This window comes from Falco punctatus (assembly GCF_963210335.1).
Source record: "Falco punctatus genome assembly, chromosome: 9".
NCBI lineage: Eukaryota > Metazoa > Chordata > Aves > Falconiformes > Falconidae > Falco > Falco punctatus.
The window spans coordinates 41,784,720-41,811,557 of NC_137589.1; the positions used below are offsets into that span (position 1 = coordinate 41,784,720).

General features: G+C 37.1%; 1 protein-coding gene across 12 annotated transcripts in view; it reads right to left on the bottom strand.

The window, feature by feature from the left end:
• Positions 1 to 26,838, bottom strand: part of RALGPS1 (Ral GEF with PH domain and SH3 binding motif 1) — a 120,028-nt gene that overhangs the window by 79,014 nt on the left and 14,176 nt on the right. For 5 of the 12 annotated variants that reach the window (XM_080401457.1, XM_080401456.1, XM_080401462.1 and 2 more), the window contains 8 exons: positions 24,580 to 24,675; positions 20,430 to 20,556; positions 17,262 to 17,369; positions 15,330 to 15,380; positions 10,320 to 10,403; positions 9,744 to 9,833; positions 8,046 to 8,138; positions 5,893 to 6,019 (listed from right to left, as the gene is read on the bottom strand). In XM_080401457.1, coding sequence (XP_080257583.1) covers positions 5,893 to 6,019; positions 8,046 to 8,138; positions 9,744 to 9,833; positions 10,320 to 10,403; positions 15,330 to 15,380; positions 17,262 to 17,369; positions 20,430 to 20,486 — 610 coding nt within the window. In that variant the 5' untranslated portion in view covers positions 20,487 to 20,556; positions 24,580 to 24,675. The other 7 variants (XM_080401466.1, XM_080401465.1, XM_080401464.1 and 4 more) reach the window with 7 other exon arrangements.

The window sequence follows — 26,838 nt, forward strand, 5'->3', positions numbered from 1 at the left end:
GTTAAGTTTTAGGTAAGAAATATTAAATGCATCTACCAGCTCTAGATCCTGGCCACAGTGCTCTAACAATTAGGACTGTAGTATTAAGGCAGTAAAACTCCTGCTGACATCTACAACTAACCACTGTTTTTTTCAGAAGAAAACATACGCAGTAGACTGATGCCTACATTAGGAGATTTGCTTATGAGCTTCTTCAATGTGCATGATGTGTATATGTACATTCAACTTATATGTCTGCAACTAAATCATCAAAACATCCTGAAAATACTTAGCATGGCAATATCCTTACGTCAAGTTCACACTCCACTCTCTTCTTGCGCTCCTTTGGTATCATGCTATCACAGCATATCCAGGTAGAACACAACACATAACCCCAGGACTAAGATACAGGGGCCAAACACTGAACAATGCATTAGCCATATGTGTAACTAGTTTAGAAGAACTTCATGCTGCTGGCATAGAGCTAACTACTATGGAGTGTTTGCTCACTTTTAAAACAGGTCACTATGAACATTACTTCCCTATACTCACATGCTGCGTGAAAGACGACAGCAAATTCAAGACTTCATGGTCAGCTTGGTGACAGAATGCAGAGAATTGTGAAAGGTCTTAGCTTTTCCCATTTCTGTAATTGTTTCCAATTCTTTCAATTACATTCTTGTTTCATTGCTCCCCAAAGTAGTACATCTCTGACAACACTACGCTGTCTAAAAAAAATCACATTAAAATGATTTTCCTACCATTACCAAAAGCCCATCAGGTGAGTTTATACAGGAGAACTGCAGCACAATGGAGAACAGTTGTAACAGCTCCAATTCTCCTGTACTTCATCTTCATTTCAAGAAGTACTGTACAGCTAGTCCTGCAGCTGCAGACCTCCTAAAAACTTAGGCTGCTCTCCTGACTTTCTGAATTATCTCTACCTTTTTCAGAACAGTAAAGGAAATGCTAACTAAGTGTGGCTCCACCCATAGCATTTAGACAAAAGGCTGTCTCACAAGATTTAAGAAGACAACTTATGTTGTTATGTTATGAAGTATCACAAGATACTTCAGGAGACAACTCATGATTCTCTTACACACGTATTTCCTAAAACTTATTTCCTGAAACCGTTAAATTATCATTCGAAGTTTTCACCATTATCCCACCATTATCCCCACTGTTATATTCCAAGAAAAAAAAACCAACAAAACACCACAACTCAGTGAAACCTGCAGACTGTAACAGAACATACCCATCTTCATCCCTTCTATAACATACAGACACAACCTGAAAGATCACCTACAATGAAGACAGGAAAAAGCTGTAGCGAGCCACTGCACCCACAAATTTTCAAAACAATGTGATTGCTATTTGTTCTTACATCACACTGGGGCTAAATGCTCCCAGCAGTCCAGACCAACAGCCTTGCCAATCTCATGTTGTGGGGTTTTTTCTCTCTCTCTATTTTAAAAAAAAAAAAAAAAAAAAAAAAATCGAAGAGCTGTCTGAAAAGACAACAACTGTTAAATGTTTTAACATAGTAAGGAATATATTAATCTCTCATATTGTAGCTTGAGGTTGTAAACATACAGCTGTGTTCATCTGGTTACACAAAGGTTCAACTGCACCTCTTGGGACACAGGGAAAACCTCACTTTAAAAGAGCTGCAACACTGCTCAGTCTTTGCCATCACGAGGGACTGGCTCACTGTGATGTAGGAAACCCAAGGTACAACACATGCAGGACAGGAAGCCTAAAGGAGGTTGGCCAGATACTAGCAGGAATTTCAGATTCAACCCTGTAACCCAGTAACATGGATTTTTTCCTTTCATTTTCATTATCTGCGTCTTTAAGTAGGTTTGTAACACTTTTGTCCATTTCAGAAGTATTTTAAGTTTAATTAAAACTGGCTTGGAGTGATGTTCCAATAACTAGATAGCACCAAAGCACTTCTTACACAAGGCTGTGAGCCAGTTCTATAAACCAGAATATTTGGATAATTTTAGCAGTTGTTTCACTCCCCAGCATGTTCTCTTGACCATCTCATCTCCAACTGCCCCAGATGAAATAAGAACCAATGTAACTGTCTTGCAGTGAGAGACAAGAGGCTCTACAGCATGAAATGGGTGCCCCACGAACTCTGCTAATCTTCAGAGACTTCATCACTCTCATTCAGTGTTTTAAGTCCACTATTTACTCCTAATCTAGATCAGTCCACTTGTTCATTTAAGCACATTAAAGAAGCTCTTCCATACCTAATATTGTGTCCCTCCAGAAGATAATTACTCACTGAAACAAGTCCCCTTTTAATATAATCTTTTGATAAGCTAAACATTCCTTCAAACCTGAAAATATTTTCAAAGAAGTTTCTATAACTCATACCATTTTTTCAACACATTTTAAGTATGGCCATTAGGAATGGCTGTCAAATTTATTTAATAAGAAGTATTTTACATAAGCAGGGCTGACTATTATTCACAGGAATTTGTGCTGGGACTCATGCTGTTCAACATATTCATAAGTGACCTGAAAATGGGAGTGAACAATGGAACAAAAATCTGCTGATATTAACTGATTGAGGCAATTGTTAATTACAGAGCAAAGAGAAGGGCTGACTGACAGGAACTACAGAGGGATTTATGAGACAAACTGCTTGGGCAATATGACAGAAGATAAAAAAAATATCTAGACAGTGATACATGGGGCTGGGCGGGGAAAACCCTACTTTCCACATAAAACAGAAAGAGCAAATAATTCCCAATAAAGGGAAGAACTTGGGATTATAATAAACAGTTTCTGAAAACAACTTGCTTTTTTGATTGCTACTAAACTTTGAGCTAACAGAATGTTGGGAATTATTAAAGAAAACACAAAAAACTTTCTGAAGTCACTACATAAATCCAACATGCACTTTATCTTGAATTTTGCACACAGTCCATGTGCACTCTCTTCCCCTAAAAAGGATGTAGAACTGAAATGCTGCCAAAAGGTTGTCAGTGATGTCAAGTGGCATCTGTACAAGGCACGATCAAGTAATCTAAGGACTCCTCCTTTTGGAAGAGAGGTAACTGAAGATTTAGTGTGAAGACAACAGATAATGACTGAAGTCCATAATGTCAGGAGTAGCCTCAAGAAATTGCATTGAGAGCAACGCAGGGTTTATCTAGTGAAGGTAGAAAATGCCACTTTTAGATCGAGGAAAAAAACCAAATGGTACTGGACACAGCTGGGTGCTGTGGATGCAAGGAGTCTGCATGTGTTTAAAGAGAGAGTGCATAAACTCATGGAAGAGAAATCCATTGAGGCATTGACACTCACTAACACAAGGACAGCAATTCTGGCCCAGGAAGCCTATGCAGAAGTCTTGAGCTCCAGTTATCCAGGTATAGTGATTTAAAACCGTACCCTTTTTAGCTCCAGCATCACTATGTCAGCATCACTACCAGCTCAGTCTCTATCACTAAATAAATTCATTAAAGTTCACCAGAAAAAACAGGACCTTGGTTCCCCTCCAACTTCCAGCTAGAGATGCTCTCCAGACATATGCATTATTCATTACAGATGCAGATACAGAATAAGGTACATTTTATGCACATTTAATAAGAAAGCCCCACAGGGAAGAAACAAAATTCTGCTTCCAGTGATCATTAAAGCTACCAAGACAACTATTTTCAGCCAAAAAAATCCAGACAAGAAGTAGCATACACTAAACCAATACAAAAGCAATCATCAACTGGAAGGACTAACAAAACTGTTGTCACACAGGAAGGCTTAATGAAAAGAGGTTGCATGATACGAGCAGTCTGTCCAGATAACAATTCTGAACACGCTTGAAATAAATGGAGGTAAGCTCTGGTATGTCATGCAGACATAGCCTTTTCAGACCTATGCAAACAACCTTGAAGAGAAGATTAGCAGAAAAGATATAGTATTTTATGATTTTAACTTTGACCAAAATCAAACTGAACTTGAACTCAAAGTTCATTCCTTCAAAGGATGAAGACAGCTTAACAGACTACTGGCAGGACAGCCATACACAAAGAGTACACAAATGCATGAAAATTTTACAGTCCTGAATTTATGCCAGTCTTCCACTTCCTAAATACAAATACAGTAAGTAAAATATTCCCAGCTATTGTTCATATCCTCTGCGTCCTAACCTAGTATACTGCCTTTTCAGCTTTTTAAATTAGACTGTCCAGGACAACGCATTTGTCAACATGACTTAGCACATCTGTTTACCAACAGACTGCTGGAAAAGAACAGAACGAAAGCAGTTCTGCAAAGAAAGGGTCTCAGCTTTACAGATCTACAGCCCTTGTTTTGGGGAGGAGGGGGGACACAACAACAAAAAAACCCCAACCAAACCCACTAAACAACTATCTCCTAACCATTAAAAACAAATGCAATACCATGTGTCAGGCTTTTCTTCTGAAGTATGTGTGTTAAATCAACAGAATAAACAGTGAAAAAGGCAAAGGAATTAAGATTCTAAAAAGCCTACTGTGAACTAGATTAAGCTACTGACTGGTTTGAGTGCTTACACATCCACATCAAGGGTTTTTTTTGTAGTCCCTTGGACATTTTAGGACCACAAATAAGCTTGAGTTGCTAAAAAGCCTATGCAGAGTTTTCCTCATGTATCTTTCTGAAATTATGTGAGTATGTCAGGTTAAGTAAGAAGTAACACGATTATGAGAAGCCTCCTAAGAATACAACACAGTTCTCTAAAAACTGTCATGTATCGTTCCTAGAATACTTAAATTTTATTGTCATACATGCGGCTGTAATTGTAGATCATTAGCTGGAATTCCTATGTCAGGAAAACAACCATTCCTAGTACTTCAGGTAAAGGAAAGGTGTATTTCACATCTGATTTTGTGGAGTTCATGTGGCTAAGCACAAGGTTTTTAGATCCCACATCCCTTAGATAAGGGAGAAAGTTGCATTAGAAGTGGAGTTTGTGGTTACACCAATACTTTAAAATGTTTAAGATGTCTCTTTATGGTGTATTCTGTTGCTTATAACTTTATCAAACATTAGCGAATTTTGCTGAGTATCTGTGATGAAAATTCCAGACTTAGTTTGATTTTTCTAAAATATATTTTTTTCTGGAAGTCATATTTACAGAATGTTCAAAACAGGACCATAATTCACATACATGAACTGCTATAGAAAAATCACTGTATTTGTCTTTTCTTGGCACTAGAAAATAATTATAATGAATTATCTTATTGTTTCTAATATATCGCTTAAAGAAAACATAATTAAATACCTTCTTAGGTTAAGTCCTTCTTTTAAAGACCACATCACTAGAAAGATATTCCAGTGTCTGAATGGCCTTGTTTAGTAGGAATCTGGCTCTTGCAGCTTTCCTCAGAAATGCTAGCACAGTTAGTAACAGGCAGGAACTGAGAGTTAAAAAAGTGCTGCTGGGGAAATAATGATCTAGTGTGTCTACATGAATAATACTGGAAAGACAAGTCAATCAACTGAATTGACTACTCAGTTTGTATCTGTTTTCAAAGTACTTACAAGAAACTGACACAAACCAACTACAGCTTAAGATACCAAGTTATGAGGTACCTGAAAAAACAACCCTGCAAAAATGAAAGCTACATGACTGAGGTCTTAAATCACACTCAAGACACTTCTGAAACCCAATGCTCTTGCAAATTCTGAAGACACCAAAAGACAAACTTGTAGTTTCAGATGTCAGTAGTGCCAAAAAGTCACAGATCCTATACAACATATAGCTTAAAAATCTCCACCAGGTCTAATTTTTATAATTAGGAAATGAAGTGAACCATACCTTCTATACAGTGTTCTTCAGGCACACAACATTATATTACATTAGCGCTTGTTGGTCAAAATGAGCTGCAGATAAGTAAAGTAATTCTTCACACTCACCTAAATATGGAATCGTAGGAACCATTTTTAAGCTTCTGATGTACTCCCGTGTCCTTTTATAATTATCTTCCTTAGACAGTAAATAGTCTAACTTCTCAAAGGTGGTCTTGTCTTTGCGATTCAAAAGCTACACAGAAAAAATGAAGATCATAAAATGTTAAAAGGCAAATCCACACAAAGACAACAATAAATAATAAAATGTGTGGAATAATTTTTACCACAGTAAAAAAAAAGCATAGTCAAGATTATATTCATCATCACTACCCAAACAGCACAATATTTGCAAATGTGCTGCCTGTTAAAAAAAAAAACAAACAGCAATTCAGCATGTCTTCAGATATGAACAAATACGATTACTTCTGAAGGGTTTATCAATTATTCATATATCACTACCTCAGAGTTTTGAATAACCTCAGCAATATTACATTTTTAGAGGGAAAAACATATGTTATTAAACTATGAGAATGTTAGTGACTGTATATCAGAATTGCTCAAAATTCTTTTAATTTGAAGGTAGAAATATCAATGGAAAACACTCTAAATGCAAATTGTGCCATTTCAACAATGCCTTATTATATTATGATAAAACATTTTGGGAAAAAGCGTAAGGAAAGGAAATCTCTATGGTACTAAAATCTCTTTTCTATTACTGGACTTACTACAGAAAAATCAGAAAAGTATTTAGCAATGCGAAAGATCCTAAAGTGACAGAGGATTGAAAAGTAAACATGAAATATGCAACTGTAGCTACAGAAACATATTCCCTATTTCAGCTGTTTTCAGAAACACCATCGATGCTTTAAAGATGATTTTAAAAGCCAACTGAGTCAGAATAGAGTGGAGAATTACAGCACCGTACGCTGGGTCTTGCAGTTGTACTTTCTGACAACAGGCAGCTGTTCCACAGCACGTTTCTTAACACAGCTCTTACTCTGTGAAATTCCACCGCTTGTAGCACAGGGCTGTAAGCCTGGCTGTTCTGTCTCTGGAGAGCTGTGCGCCTGCCCTTGTTGTATGAAGATGGCAGCGGGTAGGCAGGAGTTCACTGCTTCCCTCCATGCGGGGCTGGGCTGGGGTCCCCGCAGGCAGCTGCGAGGGGAGCCCCCAGGCCCCTGCAGGCCGGGGCAGTGCTCACTGCAGCACAGTTAAATAAAAAGTAATGCAAGAGGTCCAAGAGTGAAAAGATTTCAGAATAATTTGGCTGTTTTCTTTCTAAACAGCCCTGAAAATTCCTTGAGGCCCTAACTGCACGGTGTGGTATTTTTCAGCTACTGTGCTGACAAAGAGCCTCACACCTCTTCAGGTCCAATTCAGATGATTCACACGCTTAGTTTTCCCTATTTAAGTTCCAACTTCATCAAGCTGCTCAGAACAGCAGGCACTTACGTTTTCACTAGACTATAGCCTAATTCTGAGCAATCAAACCATTACAAAGCTACAGGCATTTTAAAGACATAACAAACTTAGGTAAGTGTTAAGTATAGCTACCTTTATTTATCAGATCTGAACAGTTAATGTGATCCTTGGGTGGAAAACTAAATTAACAAGAATTACCTAATCCTTTGTATATTTAAAGATTATGGCAGGACTGCACTGTAATTGTGTATTCCACTTCAAAGACATAGCAAAACCTACAGTACATTTAAATAAGATATTCTGCCCTTAAGAGAACAAATTTCTGAAAAAGAAATTATCAATGCTTTTTATTTCAAAAAAAATGAAAACTGAAATGCATTGTACAATAATCACAAAATTAATGCTCCTCTATTTGTAATAGACCTTTTTTCTTCCTTCCCTTTAGGGAATGTATTAATGACACACACGATGATTTGGATAATGGGCTACTGATACACACTCTTTAGGAGGGTCTTCTAAGATTACTCATCAACTAAAGTCCTCTTGAGCATATAATCAGTGGCTTCTAGAACAGACAGAAAAACAGGAAACTTCTTACAGGAAAAAAAATAGGCAGACATTTAAACTCTGCTTTCACAAAACATGTAACAGATCACTACTTCTGCTATGATGATACCACAAAAACAAGGACATAAAGAATCCTCTTCCACAGCATGCAATTTGACAATTCAGAAGAGTTCAGGAAAGCCTCAGAATTCAAACAAGACAGAAAAGACAATGGCCAAGAAATAACTTACGGCCCAGGTTTTGGTCAGTCTGAAGATCGGTGCACTTTGCAGGGCTGATACCACGGACATGAGAGAATGAAGGTTATTCAGTTCTAGAAGCTTCTGAAAAAAGTGAATAACAACTTTTAGCACATCAAAAAGGGAAGCTGCATTAATCTCAAAGTTGCATTAATAAAATAGAAAGTTTTCATCAATGACTGCAGAAAACACCAACTACCCAATACTATCAATGTGCAAAATTCTTAAGACCACTTTAGCAGTTATAAATTTTCCAAATATTCTCCTCAAAATAACAGGCATTTCAGCTGTGATCATACAAATTGTATTTAATTTTAATTTATTATTTTCTAAGGCTGTTCCTTCAGGAACATAGAAAGTACAAAAATATTCTATGATGCATTGTTCTTGAAAATGAGTAGAATATGGAAATTAAAAATTTAATCAAGCCAAAACCATCAACCAAGTATGCTGATGACCCTTTCAGAATTAATACAACTTTGTAATTTGTAATCTGTTTTACAGGACAAATTTTCCTCACTTCAACGTACTTTCAATTCACTCTGCGTTGACAATTACTCAAAACACACTGATGTCAAAAGAGGTAATACTGTGGAATAAAGTTGTCTTAAATGATAAAGTTTCCACAACATAGATCCAGAAAGATAGAAAACTGAGAACAGTTGCCACGTAGCTTCTTCATAAATCTTAAAAAGAGGCTGGCTGGATTCATTCTTGAGCAATCAATATACTTATTGCTCAGGAACATTTGAGGGGTATCTCGATTTTACAGAGGGAAAAGAAGTAAAGGGAAAAAAGAAAAAAAGGCGGCAGTGTTTTCCTTTTTACAGGGGGGGCGGAAATCAACCCCAAACACAAAAAACAACCCTCTTATTTCCAAGAGCAAGCTAGCACCTTTAAGCTGACCATTCTCCTAGTACCTGGACTAGGCATTTGTGCCAGGAACTCATTCTGCATAAGCACAAAACAGCCAAGTAAACTGATTGGAAATATTCACAATACAAAAAAAATAACTATTACATGGGAAATGTTATTCTAATACCCACACACACGCACAATTTCACATACACAAGATTAGCACTCAGGCCTTTGATCCAAGTGCTGTTGTCTTACTAGTATTAGTAAGTGTCACAAAAGGTCATACAAAACAGAATGACTTCAGGTCATGAAGCAGAAAAATATTTTTTTAAATAAATAGATTTTTTTAAAAGTTAAGAATGACTTGTAAAATGCAGTGTTCGAGCTCATTACAATAACTGAGCTTTAACAGCAGTGCTTCATACCAGTAACTACATGTTACAGGTAGGAATACAAGTCTCACAATAGCCATTTTAGAAGCAAGAGATTTCTTTTGATAGAAGGTAAGTTTGAATGAGGGAAGACAAAAACCAGAACAGTTTACAACGATGTTCAGTGTTGGCAACACATAGCTGGCCGCCAACAAGACAAACCACTTTTAAACTTGTCAGGCAAAGGCAGAAGAGGACTTACACTGAAGTGGGTAGTTTTATTTAACCGAGTATAAACAACAGATGTCATACCTTTATCTTATTCATGTGGTACAACATTGTAGATATGCTAAAAAAGAACGTTACCCTCTGTAATCCAACAACAGTTCACAGGAGTTGTGCAGAAACAAACAAAAAGGAAATAAGATTTTGAATGATAGTACAAGAAAGTTGCACTTACTTTAGCTATTTTCACAAAATGGCTCAATATTTCTGCCCTTATTTTTAAGGTCTGTGCTGTTAATATTTCTCGTACAACCCAGAAACTGACCTATAAAGTAAACACATATAACTGAATTTATTTACAAAAAAATTACTTTATCAGATGAAATATTTGTATACTTTTATGATGCTCCAGGGAGGAAACAGGGTAAGGAAAGAAGAGTTCTGACCCCATGAATTCTCATCTATATAGCTGCAATTACTGAAGAGCATTACCACTGGATGTAAGAAGCAGGCAGAGAGGTGAGGTAACACGAAGATAACTGAATGAGCAGGTGAAACATAGAAAAAGGAGGAAAAGAATTGCTAATGTTGTACCATGACAGATCAGCAAAAATTAGGAACCAATGGTCTCGAGGAATAACAAGAAAATTTAGACAATGCAAATGAGAACAGGAACTGCCATTTTAAAATTTTAGGTGTGTTTTTCAAAATGAAGATTATGTTTTAATTCACAGGAGTAGTTCTATTTAACTTCATACTCAAAGACAACTGTCAAACAGTACCTGCTCATCACAGTAATCTAATAATTTACCTGGTTAAACCTCCTAGTAAAGGCAACAATATTTGGAGCGAGGATATGTTTTTCTTTCTTATTCCATCCGCAGCTGGCTAGTTCCTAGAAAACACATTTAGAAATTTATTAAAAATTAGTAATGTTGAAAAACATTTAAAAGTGTAAAAAAATGACAGAAGCACCTATCAGATAACTACTAAAACCAACCCAAGGCACCAATTAGATGCCAACTAGTCTAACTGAACACCTCTGTGTTTTCCTGATATAATCTGTATATTCTCCTGATACCAGAAAAAATAGGCATCATTATGAATATTCAGATACAGAGGGACTGTATCAGCCATAACTGATGTCTCTGAAGTTTCATTCTACATTGATTATTTCAGGCCAGGATTCTCTCATACAAGCAACTTGGCAGACACTGCAGTAAAGACTTTGCTAGTGTATAATCTTACCTGGTTCAAAACTGAAGCTAAAGCTAAACACATCCATGAGAGATATTTGAAGTAGTTCAAAGTGTACAAAATTCAGCTGTGCAACTAGAGGTGGGAACCTAGCTATTATTCCTGAATGTCATCCTCATTATTACATTTAATAAAACACCCATGAATACACCACAGTTTGGCATATTCAATCCCTAATTTGTTTTTATTAAAATGTGAGACCTAAAGCATTTGAACAACACTATTATGCAATTTTAATATTACTGTTTACAGTAGTTACTAACTAATTAAAAAAAAAGCTGACATCTCTGTACGTGATACTCAAGACTTAAGAGAATTTATCATTTGAAAAAGGCTGCACAGTAACCATCTTAAGTCTGAAGGTCTTCTGGTGGATAGAAGGTTGGGGTTAGAACTCTGTTTTACTTTGATTTTTATTTTTTTGGCCTGTTTTTAAAGCCATAAATGTTTAGCCAGACCTGACTGGAGTGTGGCATGTACTTAAGAATGCAGATTAGTACTTTGATGCTAATAAAGCAAAAAGTTGTCAGTAGGTTGCACAGTTCAGTCACAGTATATAAAACAAATTCTTGAATGCTCTTTCATTATGGTGACTACTTTGAAGTCAACCCAGTTCAAAATAATAAGAAAAATCACAACTTCTGTTGTACACCCATAACCACAAATAATCAATTTCAATGCACAATAAAATTCCAGTGCTCCATGGCAAAAAATAATCTTTTGCTGGAACTGCAAAATAAATAGTAGAAATTCCTGTGGGACCTACAAAGTAAACAGAAGAGCTAAAAAGCAGGTTAATGATTTTCTCCTTGAATAAACTGTATTAAATTATGCATCAAAAGAAATATGTAATTACAGTTACAAATTTGATTTAGCAAGAAGGAAAGTGTCCATTTTCCAATAGTTATTTCAGGCAGTTCCAAATATATTTAGACAGCCTGGCTCTTTTTAATTAGAGATTCAAGTTACCACATATCTATACAGTCTTTATATTCAGATCTGACAAGTGGTGTATACATACATACTTGAAATGAGTTCTCTGTAACACCAGTTCTAAATCACTCTTCTGTTTTTAGAACCACAAATTTCAATCAAAATGTTGTTCAACTTTCCAAATGTATGCTATTAACTTTAGATATCTTCACACGAAAAGGCAGAATCAGCCAAAGAGAATTTTGCCTCTGAAAAGCACTTTCTACAGTCTGATAAATGAAATACACTCTCAGGATACAGAGGTCTGCATGTTCTTCCGTGAGCACAAGAAAAGCATTTCCAGTTCCAAACATATTTTGTATCCCAATCTTCCAGCATTTAAGCCTTCTGCAGATAAAAATGCCAATTCACATCTGTCAAGACACAGATTCTCCACATGATTTGTGCACATCTGGTCTTAAGAGTCTGGAAATTACATGTTTATGTGGAAAAATCTCAGTCACTCTACTAGGGACAGCAAAATTTACATTTCTCAGAAAAGTGGAAGAGGTCAGCAATCTAAGGATTTTAAGCAGTTGCCAGAGGCCTAGTGAGCAACAATGGAAAATCCTGTGCCTGGTAAAATCGTTTGACTAGGTTTAAAATTGGGACAGAATAGGAAAGTTGATAAGAGTAAATGATCCAATGTGCCTCTGACAAATTTTTCTTACGCTGTTGAAATGTACTGTGTTCTGGAATTACACATCATCTTTTTGTACAGAAGGATGCAGGCAATTTCCTCAGTGCACAGAGTCACAAGAAACTTTCCAATCAAGCATGCAAGAAAACCTTGAAATGTGTGGAGATTGCAATTTCCAGGACTTTGAAAAAAACCTAAATTAAGTTATGCAGAAATAAGCATAGTTATTTCTGCCAGAGAACAAAAAATTGTTAATCAGATGTCCTCTTACTGAACCCTTCGAAGTAACATGCAAATATGTTTTTTTAGTAATAGCTCAAGCAAAAAAAAAAGCCTCAGCAAGTGCTAGGTTTAAAGGATGTTTGTGTGTTTGAGATAAGACCTAGCAACCGGAACTTTAAAATCTTAAGTTTTCCATCCATGCATAAGCTCATGTTAAAGGCTAAAACTTGAAGAAAAAGCAATGTAACACTCTACCTCCAAACCCAAAATTCAACAGGTAGCTCACCAAAGCAGCCATCCCAGCGGCTGCTGATGAAGGCAACCTCCTCTGTGCAGAGCTCTGCCCCGAAGCTTAGCCACATGGCACCTAGCAAAGCATTTCAGCCGCTCCAGGCTTCCTTCTCGCCCCCCTTTCTAGCCCAGGAAACTGGAAGCGCTCCCTCTCACAGCCAGCTACATGTCCACCATCATTCCTGCGTACAAAAGCTGATCCCACAGAGAAACTGCGACCACCTTGCACAAGCAAATACAAAAGAAGAAGTAGGGACCGAACTCTGCCTTCATCATACCCAGCGACATAATAAACCAAGTATCACACAACACCAGTTCTAGTCAGAATATTGGCCTTTCCTTCTTCCATGCAGCACACGGACACCAAAGGGCAGCTCTGACAAAGTGCATCCCAGGGTACAAGGGTGGGCAGCTGCCTGGCAGCGCGGGAGCCAGCGACACCTGCATGCCGCTGCAGGGCCCAGGGCAGCCCTGCACAGGGCATCCACGCTTATGGACACGGGACAACGAACACACCAACTTCATTTAAACAGCTATGGGGCCTCACACAAATGCAGGCAAATACAGACAACACATTAATACATGATCCGACTGGAAAATTTTAACCATCTTAGCCTAGTACCTTACCTAGTAACAAGAGTCAGGTAGATGACAAATACACAGGCTATATCTTGCTTTAAACCCTAGTCCTACAGCTAGCAGAATTTCAGGACAGGAGCAGTTGTTTTAATTGTTTGTTTGCAAAAAGTAATTATATTGGCAATTCCAGCAAGACTAAAGTTGGAAAATACAATTTCAAACTATTAACTTTGTGGCAACTACTACTTCTACGTAGACTTGTATTCTGACAGAAAGTGAACATATGATGTTAGGGTTTTTTCTGGTCATTTCTCACCAAGTTACATCTCTCTGCCAATCCATCAGAGTAGTATTTCAGGAAATTTAATTTCTAAAAGACAAAATGAAGCAATGACAAAGGAAAAGAAAAGCAAATGAATTTTGGGTTTGGAGGTTTTTTTTGTACAAAATTCTATGGCACATATTTCATAGCAATTAAAGCAAATGCGAAATTCATTTTAAATCTGAACATCTAAGTTTTGTGGTTTATTTTGTATTAATTCATCTCCTCAGGGTATCACATTACCTCTGGTTTTGGCGAGACCTTCACTTTGGTCTAACTGATGTTTTTCTTCACAAAATTTTCTCATAAAAAAGCATCTATGTATCTATTTGCAAATACTGATATATTTGCATTAACAGATTTTTCTACAGGTACTGCTATTTTTTTATTGCATTGCTCATTTGCCATTTTTTTCTTTCAGTAAAAAACAGACTTCCTGACTGCCTGGAGAACACATGTAATTTCAGAAGCATGAAAGTGTTTTCACCTACAAAACTGTCTTGGTGTTCTTGAAAAAAATATAAATTAATCTGACAGGGAGGCCAAACAGCAGATAGATTAGAAGCCTTCTATTTTGAGAAAGTACAGGAAAGAAAAATTAATCTCTCTGAACCACTGTAACATACGATGAATTGTTTTGTTAGTGACCAGATTAGACGGATGAGCACCTTCCAAACTGGACTGCCCTTTCTGATGCCAAAAATTCAGTTCTGCTAACATTATAGGTGGGTTTTTTGTCCTTTATGTATTCATGATACTTCACCTAGGCACAAAATAAAGACAATAAAGCTTAATGGATCTAAGGGTATGTCGTTATATTAAAGAACATGAATCTGGAAACATGCAATTCTTGTACCTTTTGCAGAAGATAAGATTATTTTCTCAAAATACTATGTGATAACATATGACTTTTATGCAAGTTTAACATTCTGCTATCTACCATCATTCATTTATAAAATTCTTGGTTCTGATTTTCAAATATCTATGTTAACTTTCATTGCTTTTTCTCAACGGGCCTCAAGTTTCAATCTGTGCCTTTCTTAAAAGGTTAAAAAAATAAAGGACACTAATACATTAACTTTTAAGGGTTTGGGCTGATTTACTCCCTCAGAACTGGATCTTAGACATGAGAGTACAAATCAAAAAATTTACCAAGCAGCTGATACAACCTAAAATACAGGCTACAACTAGAGGCAGAAGTCAAACTCTGAAATCAGGTGTGAATTGAAAAAACAGGAGCAGAAGGCAGAGTAGAGAATTTTGACATTTGATAAATTTATCCTGAAGAAACACTCAACACAAAGTAGGACTGAAGATTTCCAGAAAAAACATAGTCATCTCTTTTGGCAATAGATGACAAATCAAAGTAAATCAGGCTGGGTTACAGATTCACAGTGCTAACAAGGAATACGTCTAGAAGAATATTAGTGCAGTGCAAGAAGTTGAGCACTTCTGAATGAAAAAAACGTTACTTAAATGGCTACATTTCCTCAGGCACTGAATTCCAGAAGGCAAGCAGATAGTTTAAGAAAACCTACCTCAGGCTGTATAGCTTTAAATACTGGCACATCCATCAATGTAATCTGGCTCTGCAATAATGATACAATTTAAAATAATGTAATACAAAGAGTTAACAATCATGTATTTACACCTACCCTTCAGTAACTACAAACCACAGTCACATGTTCTCCATAGACCAGAAGTGACTGGCAGCGAACCCAGCCTGCCCTGTCCAGGCTAACACACCACAAGCAGGATTCTCCATCACCCCGAGCACCACATGTCACCATATGCTCCTACCGTTACCAGCTGTAACCAAGTGAAGCTTTTGAGGAAAAACCCACGTTTGGGAGTCTTTGTGTCAAGTCAATGAAGGACCCAAACAGTGATGGCAGGAAGAAGAATTTGCCTTTCACGCAGAAAACAGCAAACATTTCACATGCACTGGGTTGAAAGGCAATAAAGCACTATGATGTGCTAATTAGTCATGATTGGAAGATGTTAAATACAGAGATTTTTAGTCTCTGATGAGCATGTCCTGATAAGACATTATAATGGTTTCAAAGCCAATGATTTTGAAGGAAAAAAAAAAAGCTTACAGAACATTTTTAGCATCTCAGTGATAAGATACTTGAATTGCTTCAAGTGATCAAATGACATTATGTATTTGGTAGTTATGTAAATTATGTCTAACCAATAAGTACTTCAATTATACGTTAGTGTATAAACCTAGAAAGCTTTTAACTTTGTAATTTACATGACTGAATGCATTAAAGAAAGCGTCAAAGAACACTTCTTTGGATCTTTCCCCAGAAAATCTTCTCTGTTGGCCACTTTGTTACACTAAACCCTAAACAGCAAAAACTTGCTAATCCCCTCTCAAAATGCTCATTTGACTCCACTAATTAAGAATAACTATCTATTTAAATGTAACTTTAATTAGGTTTCTACTATTTACTATGATTCCTCAGACATGAGCCTATTAGTTAGAGGTCCATAAAATTTGACAGACCTGAAAAAAATTTTCTTCTGTAAATTGCTGATTTACACTATCTCTTGCTTTTATATTATGCTAAGTCAAAGATTTTGCCACAAAGCCCTAGATGATCACTCTTTGCAGCCAACAGTTTTGTGATTTATACTTCAGAAGAATGTTTGGATATTGCCAAACTCAGACTCACTAGGATCTCGTTCTGGTCCTAGAAAAACTAGTTACATACATGTTTGCAACTTCTTGTCTCCTACTAAGATGCACAAGAGAGGCTCCAAAAAGTTGACTATAAGCCATACTACGTGACATTAATAAAGTTTTCAGCAAGAATCAGTAATCATTTCAACAACACACAGGTTCAATCAATACCACCAAAATGGTGAAAACAAAATTCAGTAGTATTGACAAGCTGTTGGTCTTTTCATTATGTACGTTATTACCACCAGGGAATTTCTCCTCAGCTGCTGCTAATTTTTAAAAAGGAACACAACACACTGAAGTTGAAAGTGACCTTAACTCGGATCCAGTACTGAAAATGCGTTATTAAGGAATGCAAATAGTTTCTCACTACAACCTTCATTCCTGCTTTTAAAAAACTGATTTTTCTGAGAAACTGACATTTCAGCAGAAAAGATGAGAATTTGTGGTTTCAATTTAAAAAAGGAAAAAAAAGAAAGAATCACCGACTGTGGATAACACCTTTAAACCTATGCTAGCATCTTCTAAAACACTAAACGAACTTCAAACGGCTTTACACAGAAAAACAAATACACTGTGTTAGGTCAGTACCAAATGATTAAATCCCAAGACATGTTTACTTCATTAAAAGTTCTTATAATAAGAAATTTGTTTTCAAGAACACTGGAAGCTCATCTTAAAAATTTTTCTATTTTAATAAATAAGTTTTATGTATTCTTTAATATCCTGCAAGCCCTGAATATTATACAAGATTATAGGCAAAAATAACATTTCTACTTACAGCAAACTCCTCAGGAGTTACTTTCAACACATCAAATACAACTGCATCATAGCTTTTATTGGCATAATCTGAACTTCGCCCTTCCAGAGAATCTGAGCTGCTACTACCCTACAAAGAAAAAAAGGTAGGCTTACCTGCAGAATGATGAATTTCATGTCAAATTCAGAAAATAAATATATGCAAATATTAACAAATGACAAGAAAATGCATAAACTTCAAAAGCTTCAATGAATCATAAAATTCAGTTTAGCATCGTTCACAAACGTTTCCAACTAACTTTCTTCTCCCAAAGACTACAGCAACATACAATTTTAGCTCTGTGAAATTTCCAGCTTTAGAAAGCCATTTCTAAAACCAGACTAGAGAGTTGTCAAGAGAAAAAAAAGATGTGTTGGGATTTTGAAGATTCATATTAAATAGAAAATTTTAATTAAATATGCAAGGTAAAGAGTGGGTAGATCCAAATCATGTCGCTCTATCCATAACATTATAAAAAGGAAAAACTCACATGTCCTGAAATTTAACACAATGTTAGCTCCAGGGTACTTCAGAATAGTACTGTGTCTTGCCTTAAAAACTGGTGCCTTGCCTTACTTTTAAAGTTTCTGCCCTTGGGCTCAGATGCAGGCACTTGTGGCTCATTCTCGTTTCTTCAAGAATAATGTGATTTAATAATAATAGCATTATTTTTCTATTTCTTATCTTAAAATTACATACTGAATAAAAATAGACGCACATAAAATCTTAAGCCCTTACTTCACTGAGGTTATTTGCTAGAAAAACACTGTTGTCAAAACATGATGTTTTGGCATCTTAACTCACTGTGACATGTAATTCTCACTTAAAACTGACTTGGTAGCAAAGAACTGGAGGGAGATAAAACAGATGCCGATTCTTTCTTTCTTTCCATACAAAGTATCTGGGGGACTACTGATTAGGAAGCCTGGTATTTGTACTGGGCAAACCCAAGAAAAGAGTAAAGGGGGATTAGTAGAAATACATGTAGTTATGCTATATCAGGAAAGTGACAAGTTTGTTTAGAAAGAGAAAGACTGTCTCAGTATCTACAGACGCACGGATAAAGAAACATGATTCATACAGTCTTGCCAGACTTCCAAAAGATTTCTGACATGGTTCCTCACCCCAAAGACATTAAGGAAACTATGCAGCCCTAGCATAGCACCTATCCTTGCAATGATAAATAATAAATTACAAGACAGTTGTTACAATCACTGAGAATATGTGAATCAGCAGATAATTAAGCTTAGATAAGTGATGATTATCGTATATTCAACAACCTGGAAAGGCGGTGAACAACGAGGTGAAAATGTGATCTTCATTTTATTTAGTCAAAATGGCAAAACAAAAACCAAAAACCTGGCAAAAACTGAAAAGGGACTTCACAACACTTGGGAGGGTCTGGAAAAGGAAAAGAGAAAATATATAATGGAGTGTGAACACACCCCTTTATAAATCCATGGTGCACCTGAACTTGGAATACATATGCAGTATTTATTATTAAGATGGAGACCAAAGAACTAGAAAAGTTTCAGAATGAGGCAACAAGGATGACCACAGGTATGGAAGGGCTTCTTTACAAAAGAAACACTGGCTATGCCAGAAATCTTCAACCTGGAAAAGAGGTAGTGGGTTGTGGGGAGGAAGTATAATAACCAACAAAGCAAGCAGAGGAAAGACAGGAATGGTCTCTCTTTGCCTCACCTAACACCAGGAGAAGGGGTATTTAGTTAAAATTAGAGACCAATTTCACATTAGTAAGAGGGTAAAGGTCTTTATACAGCATATAGTTAAGCTGAAAAACAGCTTGTTAAGGGATTCTGTATAAACTCAAAGTTTACACACATTCAAACAGGGGCCTAGGTAAGTTTACGGAACACAAATACATTGCAAGATAGCAAATCCCTGGGTTGCAAACAGCTGTGGGCCAGGACGGTACCGGTGGGATGTTTCCTGTGCTTGCACTGCTCTCGTGCCCCTCTTCAGGCATTTGCTGTTGGCCACATCAGAGGCAGAATAACGGACTAGAAGAATCTTCAGTTTGACCCTGGAGACTTCTTATGCTCTGATCTATGACAGATATTTCTGTTCTGAGAAAACAGTGTGAGAAAAGTCCCCTTTTTTTTTTAATAAATATTTTGAAGAGGAATTTCAAAACTGTGTGTTTACATACTCAAATCAAAATGTCCCCCCTATCTTGAGAGAATGAAAAACTATTTTTCTTAGTCTGAGGGCATTTATACTACGTTTGAGAAAATGACCTTCTGCAGGGCACAGCTGTATTATGTACTTTTGTTGCAAGATTTTTAAAAATCAGATCACTACTGAAACAGCTGATTTGTTTCATGAAAATGAGGATAACTGCTTTGGCAGGATCAAGTTGTGTGTGCAAAAGGCACCACTACAATGGAAAAACTTGCTTCACACAGCTCTTCAGCTGTTTTAAGAGATGAAGCAGAATTTTTCAAGCAGGGAAGAACTGTTACCTTTTAAAAAAGCAGAAAGTACCTCCAATCATAGACTTAAAATGTGTGCTTTACTGGGCAAGCTTTACTGTAGCTGATTTATAATATTTCATCATAATATTACATGAAAGCAAAAAAACAGAAGAACTCAGTAGGGTAACTAATTCCCAAGCAGTCTTCAGTTGGCTGTCCTGGACAGGCAAAAACAGGCTGGTGGCTGTGCACAGCAGCTCAACACAGAACTAGGCAGTTTTTGGAAGCAGCACAAAGTTGCCTGGTCTCCAAAGGATACAAAGGGTTAAAATGAACAAAATCTTACAGAGCACTTTCTAACAAGTAGACTAGTAAATTCCAAAAAAAATCAGCTGGAGTATTTCTGACTGGCTCCATTTCGATGGTACATTACATTACTTTTAACTCAACAATAATAAACAGCTGCTGTTAAGTTAGAGAGCAAACAGGTCAAAAATGCTATTTAAAACTATTCTGAATGATTAATCATCATCATAATCAATAAAAAAATGATTGTGAACACTGAGAACCAATGGAGTGTTCTAAAATTACTCTGCTGTCAAATATTATGTCATTCGTAAGAAAAAGGACTGATATGACCAGTAGTGGAAAGGTGAATCAAGCCAAAATTTCCATTTTGATACAGAAGCTAACAAACCCCAAGGAACTGTACCTCTGGAGTGGCGGAGGTGACCATCACATTGGCCATGAAGTCATTCCTTTTATACATGCTCTCCCCGAGATGCAGGAAGTTTCAGCTCAGCCAGCACTGGTGAGACAACATGATGAAAACAGAATTCCTGCAAAGCAAATGTATTTATGCAAATAAATAAATAAAATTAAACAAAAACCCCCATCAACAATGCAAGAGATTTCAGTGTTCTTTCTCACAGAAAAGAACTTCAGAAACAAGATCATCTTAGGAGCTTTCAGGTACCAACTGTGGACAATTATAACAGAGTATTGCTAAATCCATGCCAAGTCTTTATCTCCACTTCCAATCAACTCAAGAAAAGTAGGAAAAAATGTGTATTTGTCATTTATGATGAACTAGGTTTTATATTAAGTCCATGCTAGGCAGTATTCATCCAGAAACTGCAGGTTACTGTAATGTATTTTAAAATAAGAAATCCAGGCTATCAACTGACTGAAAAATGGTGCTTCTTCACTTTCCACTGCTCATCAATTAGTCTCATAACTGGTGATTGAAGTCCCACTGTATCTGTGTAATGTACAAAGTCCTACTTGCAGCTGCTTGGGCCTCCACTAATATCCATACATACAGGTGTGCCTGAAAAAGCACTTTATGTCAGGACCCAAAGAACAGAAGTTTTCCAGAGAAGAGAACCAGCCAACACCATCCTTCTTAGTTGGAAGGATGAATCTCAAGGATCTCAGCTAACCCAGCAACAGCACTGTCTGGAGTGACTTTTTCCAAACTGGATTAAGCAGACAGATGCGGTTCCAAATTGGCTTAGGACTTCACGTATGTAACATACCTTAAGCTTCCTCCAGAAACCAAAAGACTGGACTGCAAAAAAGTCTGAGTATGTGGTACTACAACGAAGCTGCCTCTACCCACCTGGATCAAATAATTCATTCCAGAATTACAAAGTGTTAATGAAAATAATAGAAGAACCCAAACAAAAACCACCAAAAAAACTCCCCAACACTCCATACTGCAGTTCTGAATCAACAAAGCCATTGACCACAACAGTAATACTCTTATCTAAAAGAACTGTCAATCTTGAAATAAAGCACAAATAATTAAAAGCATATTCCTGAGTACTGAACAAAGGTAAGAATTTATAAATATTTATCTACCTAATATCAGGAAATCAGATTTCATCTTCTTGGATATATATTAATTATTATATGCTAAAGGATACACACAATATGGACATATGTGAATATATAATTCCACAGATCCAATTAAATTGTATCTCATTCAGAAAAAATAAATACATATAAATAGGCACAACTAGAATAAGAATAACCGGCACGATTACAGACTTCATTCAGATAGCAAGGGTACTCACACAATAATCACACACACATTTTTAAATAAAATCACTTACCCAATGACACTTCCAGGCACAAAAACATTCTTTGTGGTCAAATTTCTATATAAGGGGAAGTGAAGGGAATCTTAAGCAATTTTATTTTCAAATATACACAGCAAACAAAAATTTGACCATAAGGGTGGCTAAATCGGAAAAACGCTCAGAAGGCTTTTTCATGTTACCAATGGAAACGTCTGGTCTCTCCCTCATACTGGACCTCTGATTATTGCTGTGAAACTTAAAGAATTAATTAATTCTCTATATTTATCTCAAATGAAGTAAAATCCAGAACCAAAACTCCAATTCTACTCTCAAACACAGCAAAACCAGGCTTCACGCTAATACTGTATACCGTGCATTTTAGGCATCCATACTAACCACTAGCTTACCAGGTGAAAGCTGCCCTTCCATTAATGATCCAGTGTGCCAACTGGCACAATAACATAGCACCTGCCAAACTCCGTCAGTTAAACATTCAACATCACACATTACACTCTCATCTTGATCACTGAAAATCTTGTCAGCTAATACATTGTAACGATGTATTTGAAGTTTATGCTCACTGAATCACAATAATCTCAAATCTAAGACTACTCTTAAATCGTAAACAATCTTACAGGAATATATTAACAGACTGTTAGGACTACAATGAAATGGCTGATTAAGTACATGAGGGGACAGCTATGGTGTTTACCAGCCTTACTGAAGTTACAGTGTTCAACACGACCCGTTGCTAACATTCTTCATAGAGGAGGTCTTAGCAGAGGATCAGCCTCTCATTTTGTCAGGCAAGCGATGCTTTGTGAGATTCAGATCCGAGAACCCACATGGAACCTTACGTGAAACCTTGTTAAAATGGGTTTAAAAAAAGCTAACACAGTCCAGACCTGCAGGACTGCACAGAAGAAACTGCTGAGTCCAAACATCTGCCTAATCAAAAGAAAGAACTCTTCTTCCCAAATTAAATAATCAGTGTTATTCCCACAGGGTGAAAACTGAACTACCTGAATGTTTCTATTTATTAAACCTAAACTAACTGCTAGGAACAGGTTAAGGTACAGACACCACACAGCCCTGTTTCACTGTGTGAAGAACTGGCAGTGTTGCAGAAAGTTTACAGACGCTTCAAGCATGCTGCTAGCAGCCAGCTAGTAAAAATTTTTCAGATACAGCATGCACATACATACATTAAGCACAGAACCATTCATATGTGTCTCTGCAAGTGTATAAGCGTGTGCACACACAGAAAACAAGAACTGCTTACAGAATTACCAAGTCGGCTCAAGCACTGATTCACTTTAAATCAAGAAAACAGCGCGGTTGTTTCATCACTCCCTGCAGCACACACAGATGAACCCCACAGCAACCACCACCACCAGCTCCAGCACATGTGCTCTTTCAGCAAAATCTGCAGTTACTGCCACATCTCCCTTTGCGTCCTCACACCTTCCCACACCACTGATCACAAACAGGAAAATGCTGGAAAAGCAAGCAGCTGAGAAAAAAAACAAAACACACCTCTTATTTTACTCCCTTAAGATCCCTGCAAGGCCTTACATGACAACTCTTACCATGACCCCATGGGCACACATGAAACTGCCCTTCAAACAATGCCAGAATGTCCTCATTAAAAAACAGTCAAGAAGCAATTTCCTTTATCTTGTGTCCTGATAAAATTAATTCATATTTTGAGCACTAACAGACTGCAAAGTACTTCCAGGTCTGGAGTTGCCCCTGTAAATAGTCCTTAGAGATACTGAAGTGGAAAGCAATTTTCATGATGTAATTTCTTTAAAATGTGGCATTTACATCAAGGCCACAAAAATGTTCTCGTCTCCTCCTTCCCCGCCTTTCTGACTAGGCTTTCCAGTGTGCGGGGGCTCAAAAATGTTCTGAAAAGGGAAAGAAAAATCCCATATGTGATCTTGTATCTCGTCCAAGCCTAGTTTTACTCCAAGTTTTAACATTCACTAAACCAAAAGGAGACAAAAGTGCATTAATATCTGAAACTAAAAGCACCAGTGTATCTCTGCCTTTCAACATTCAGTACATAGAAAAAGCTTGCAAGGTTAGATATTTCCATTCTAATTTTTTTTTCCCTCAGAACATTTCAAATACAACACAAGCATTAAAAATGCACGGCCTTTGCCTATGTGCGTATGTTTCTCCAAGACTCATTCCTCCTATGAAAAAATACTCCACACATCTATTTGTCTTGCTGTCTTAAGGAAAGTCTTAGGGAGCAATTTAAGCCAAATCCATGGAAGAGTTTTTCTTCTTCTAGTATCACCCCGTCATTTGAAGTATTTCCACATCTGCTATCACAGAAGGTATTACTCTGCAAATTTAACACTGGAGCTACTACAAAGCCTACTGTAACAAAAGGCTGTCAGACTACATACATAAAGATATCAAAATCTAATATAAAACCTACTCCCCCACACTTGCAATATTTCACTCCAACAAGACTAAAAAGAATTTTTTGATAACTTTCAGAATTTCAGAGGTCCAACGTGTTGGCAATAAAAGGTAAGAAGTCACTAAAGTGACATGTGATTTCTTTTCATAGCTCTTGTTTTTTAAAAATTCTTTCAACTTGCTCAGGTTAATCATTAAGATGACGCATTACACAAACAGTGCTTAAAAAAAAAACCAAAGAAAAGACCTCATCAGTTTGTACAGAAGGTTCACAGGTACAGTAGATCTTATTCATAGATTGCCAGAAGCAAAGTGGATAAATCAGGATGCAAACATACATACCACCAGAGGTTGCCTGTTCTTCTTTGCCAACTTAAACCCATTTAGATTTGTAGTGCTCTCTGAAGCAAAAGTGGAGACAGTACAAGAACAACTAAACTGGAAAAAACAAAAACAAGAAACCAAAACACCACCATCAAAATAGAGCACAAAAGTAATCCCTATCACCATTCTTTTACCAGCGTTTTTGAAATTTTGTGACCTGTGGAAAAGAAGTAACATTCCCTGAAAGCATAAATGCAAATTTGACATTGCTGCTAGTAATATTGCACGTATGTCAGTTAGACGTACTTATTACTAGTTATCCAACTCACAAAAAGCCTCCTAAGCACTGATACCCCCTCTGGCCAAGGAAATCCCTGTGCCCTAATTTCTGAATGTGAGCAGAACAATCTGGGGAAGTTAGTAACTGTTCACACTGCTCCCAGCAAATATGAGAACAACCACGTGAGCAACCACTGATTGCTATTGTTCTAATAGATTTTCTTGTTGGAGGAAAAAATATTGAGCTAGACAGGCTTTTGATATGATGCGGTATGCCCATTCTGGGCTCCAAAAATTAACTGTCTTAGCTGATTTCAAACCCTATTTACTTACTACTTCCACTGGTTCATTATGATTTTCCAAATATCACTGAGTCATGAGCTGACAGCTGCAGCATGCTTGTAAGAAAACATGCTTAAGTCTCCTACCAAAAGATAAGTGTACTTCAAACTTAAATTAGCTGCACAACTGGTTCAGTGAAGACAATTAAAGAGCACTAAGGCCCTGTCTGGGCACTGATAAACTTGGATGGAACCAACAAAATTAGCAGTTGGGTTTCTGGGGGTTTTTTTGTAAATAAAGGTCCAGTTGGAAGCAACCTAGTTCCACTGCCTGACCACTTTCAGGGCTGACCAAAAATTAAAGCATGATGTTAAGGGCATTGTCCATATGCCTCTTAAACACTGACAGGCATGGGGCATCGACCAACTCTCCAGAAAGCCTGTTCTTGGGTTTGACCACCCTCTTGGTAAAGACACTTCTTAAGTGTCCAGCGTAAAACTCCCCTGATGCAGCTTTGAACCATTCCCAAGGATCCTGTCCCTGGATCCCAGGGAGAAGAGCTCAGCACCTCCCTTTCCACATCCTCCTCAGGAACCTGCAGAGCTATGAGGTTGCCCCTCAGCCTTCCTTCTCTCCAGACTCAAAGTCCTCAGCTGCTCCTCAGAGGACATGCCTTCCAGAATATGGTATCAAACATCAGAATGGTTAGCTGTCATCAACTAAGATAAGGGAATGAAGACTACTGAAAGAATCCTACTTTTTAACTCCAGCAAGATCAACAGTATACTATTCCACTTCACTGGCAAATACCACGACCTAAGGACATATTTACAACAGACCATACAGAGCTCCATATTAAATTCTGAATTGTTTTTCATCATTGCACTCATCTTCCTCTTTCTTCATTCTAAAACTGTTCCTCCAGATGTTCACCATAATGTTTCTTTCCTTGATGAACCTTGAACAAAGTCATATTCAGATGCTGTGGGCGTACAGTACAAATGAGAATATGTTAGCACAGTTAACGTATTGGAAAAGGAAGATGGGATTGCATTATGAAAACAGGATGAAACAATAATGTGGTTATACTTGAGTCCCTGTGCTTGCATTCAGCCACTGATGTGAAACTTGTATCATGATCTACATCACATCCAGCTTCAGCCCAGAGGCTTGTAAGAGGGGAGAAGCAGTCCCATCTTTTTGTGTTACTGCTAAATAAAGATAAAAAGGCAATTAGCATCAAGGTATGTAAAACCATGCACGGCTTGTTCTCTGTATCTAGATATTTACATACCTTTTTCCCCCTCGCTAGGTTTCTTTTGTTTAGTACCATAATTTTAATGTTAAAAATAGAAAAAAAAGTGTATTTTCAAAATCCTTCTGAGTCTGAGCAATTTACAGCTGTTTTGTTATTGCAGTGACAGAGCAAGCCAGTCTGGAAGGACTTCTAAAGGAGAATTTCTTTAAATCTTTCAAAGAAGCAGCTGCTTAGTGCTACAGGGATACTTGCTAACCTAGAGAAAAATTAACACACAAACCCCAGAAGCACTGAGGAACACTGGTGTAAACAGTTTTGTTCCTGACAGCATCCCCTCTGAAAAGTTTAGTGAAGACATAATGTAGTGTTTGAATGTACTTTCCTGAGTGCCCCTGTCCAGTCAAGTATCACCTCTCAAACCCCATTTCTCATCCACTCACGTACAATTCCTGCAAAGT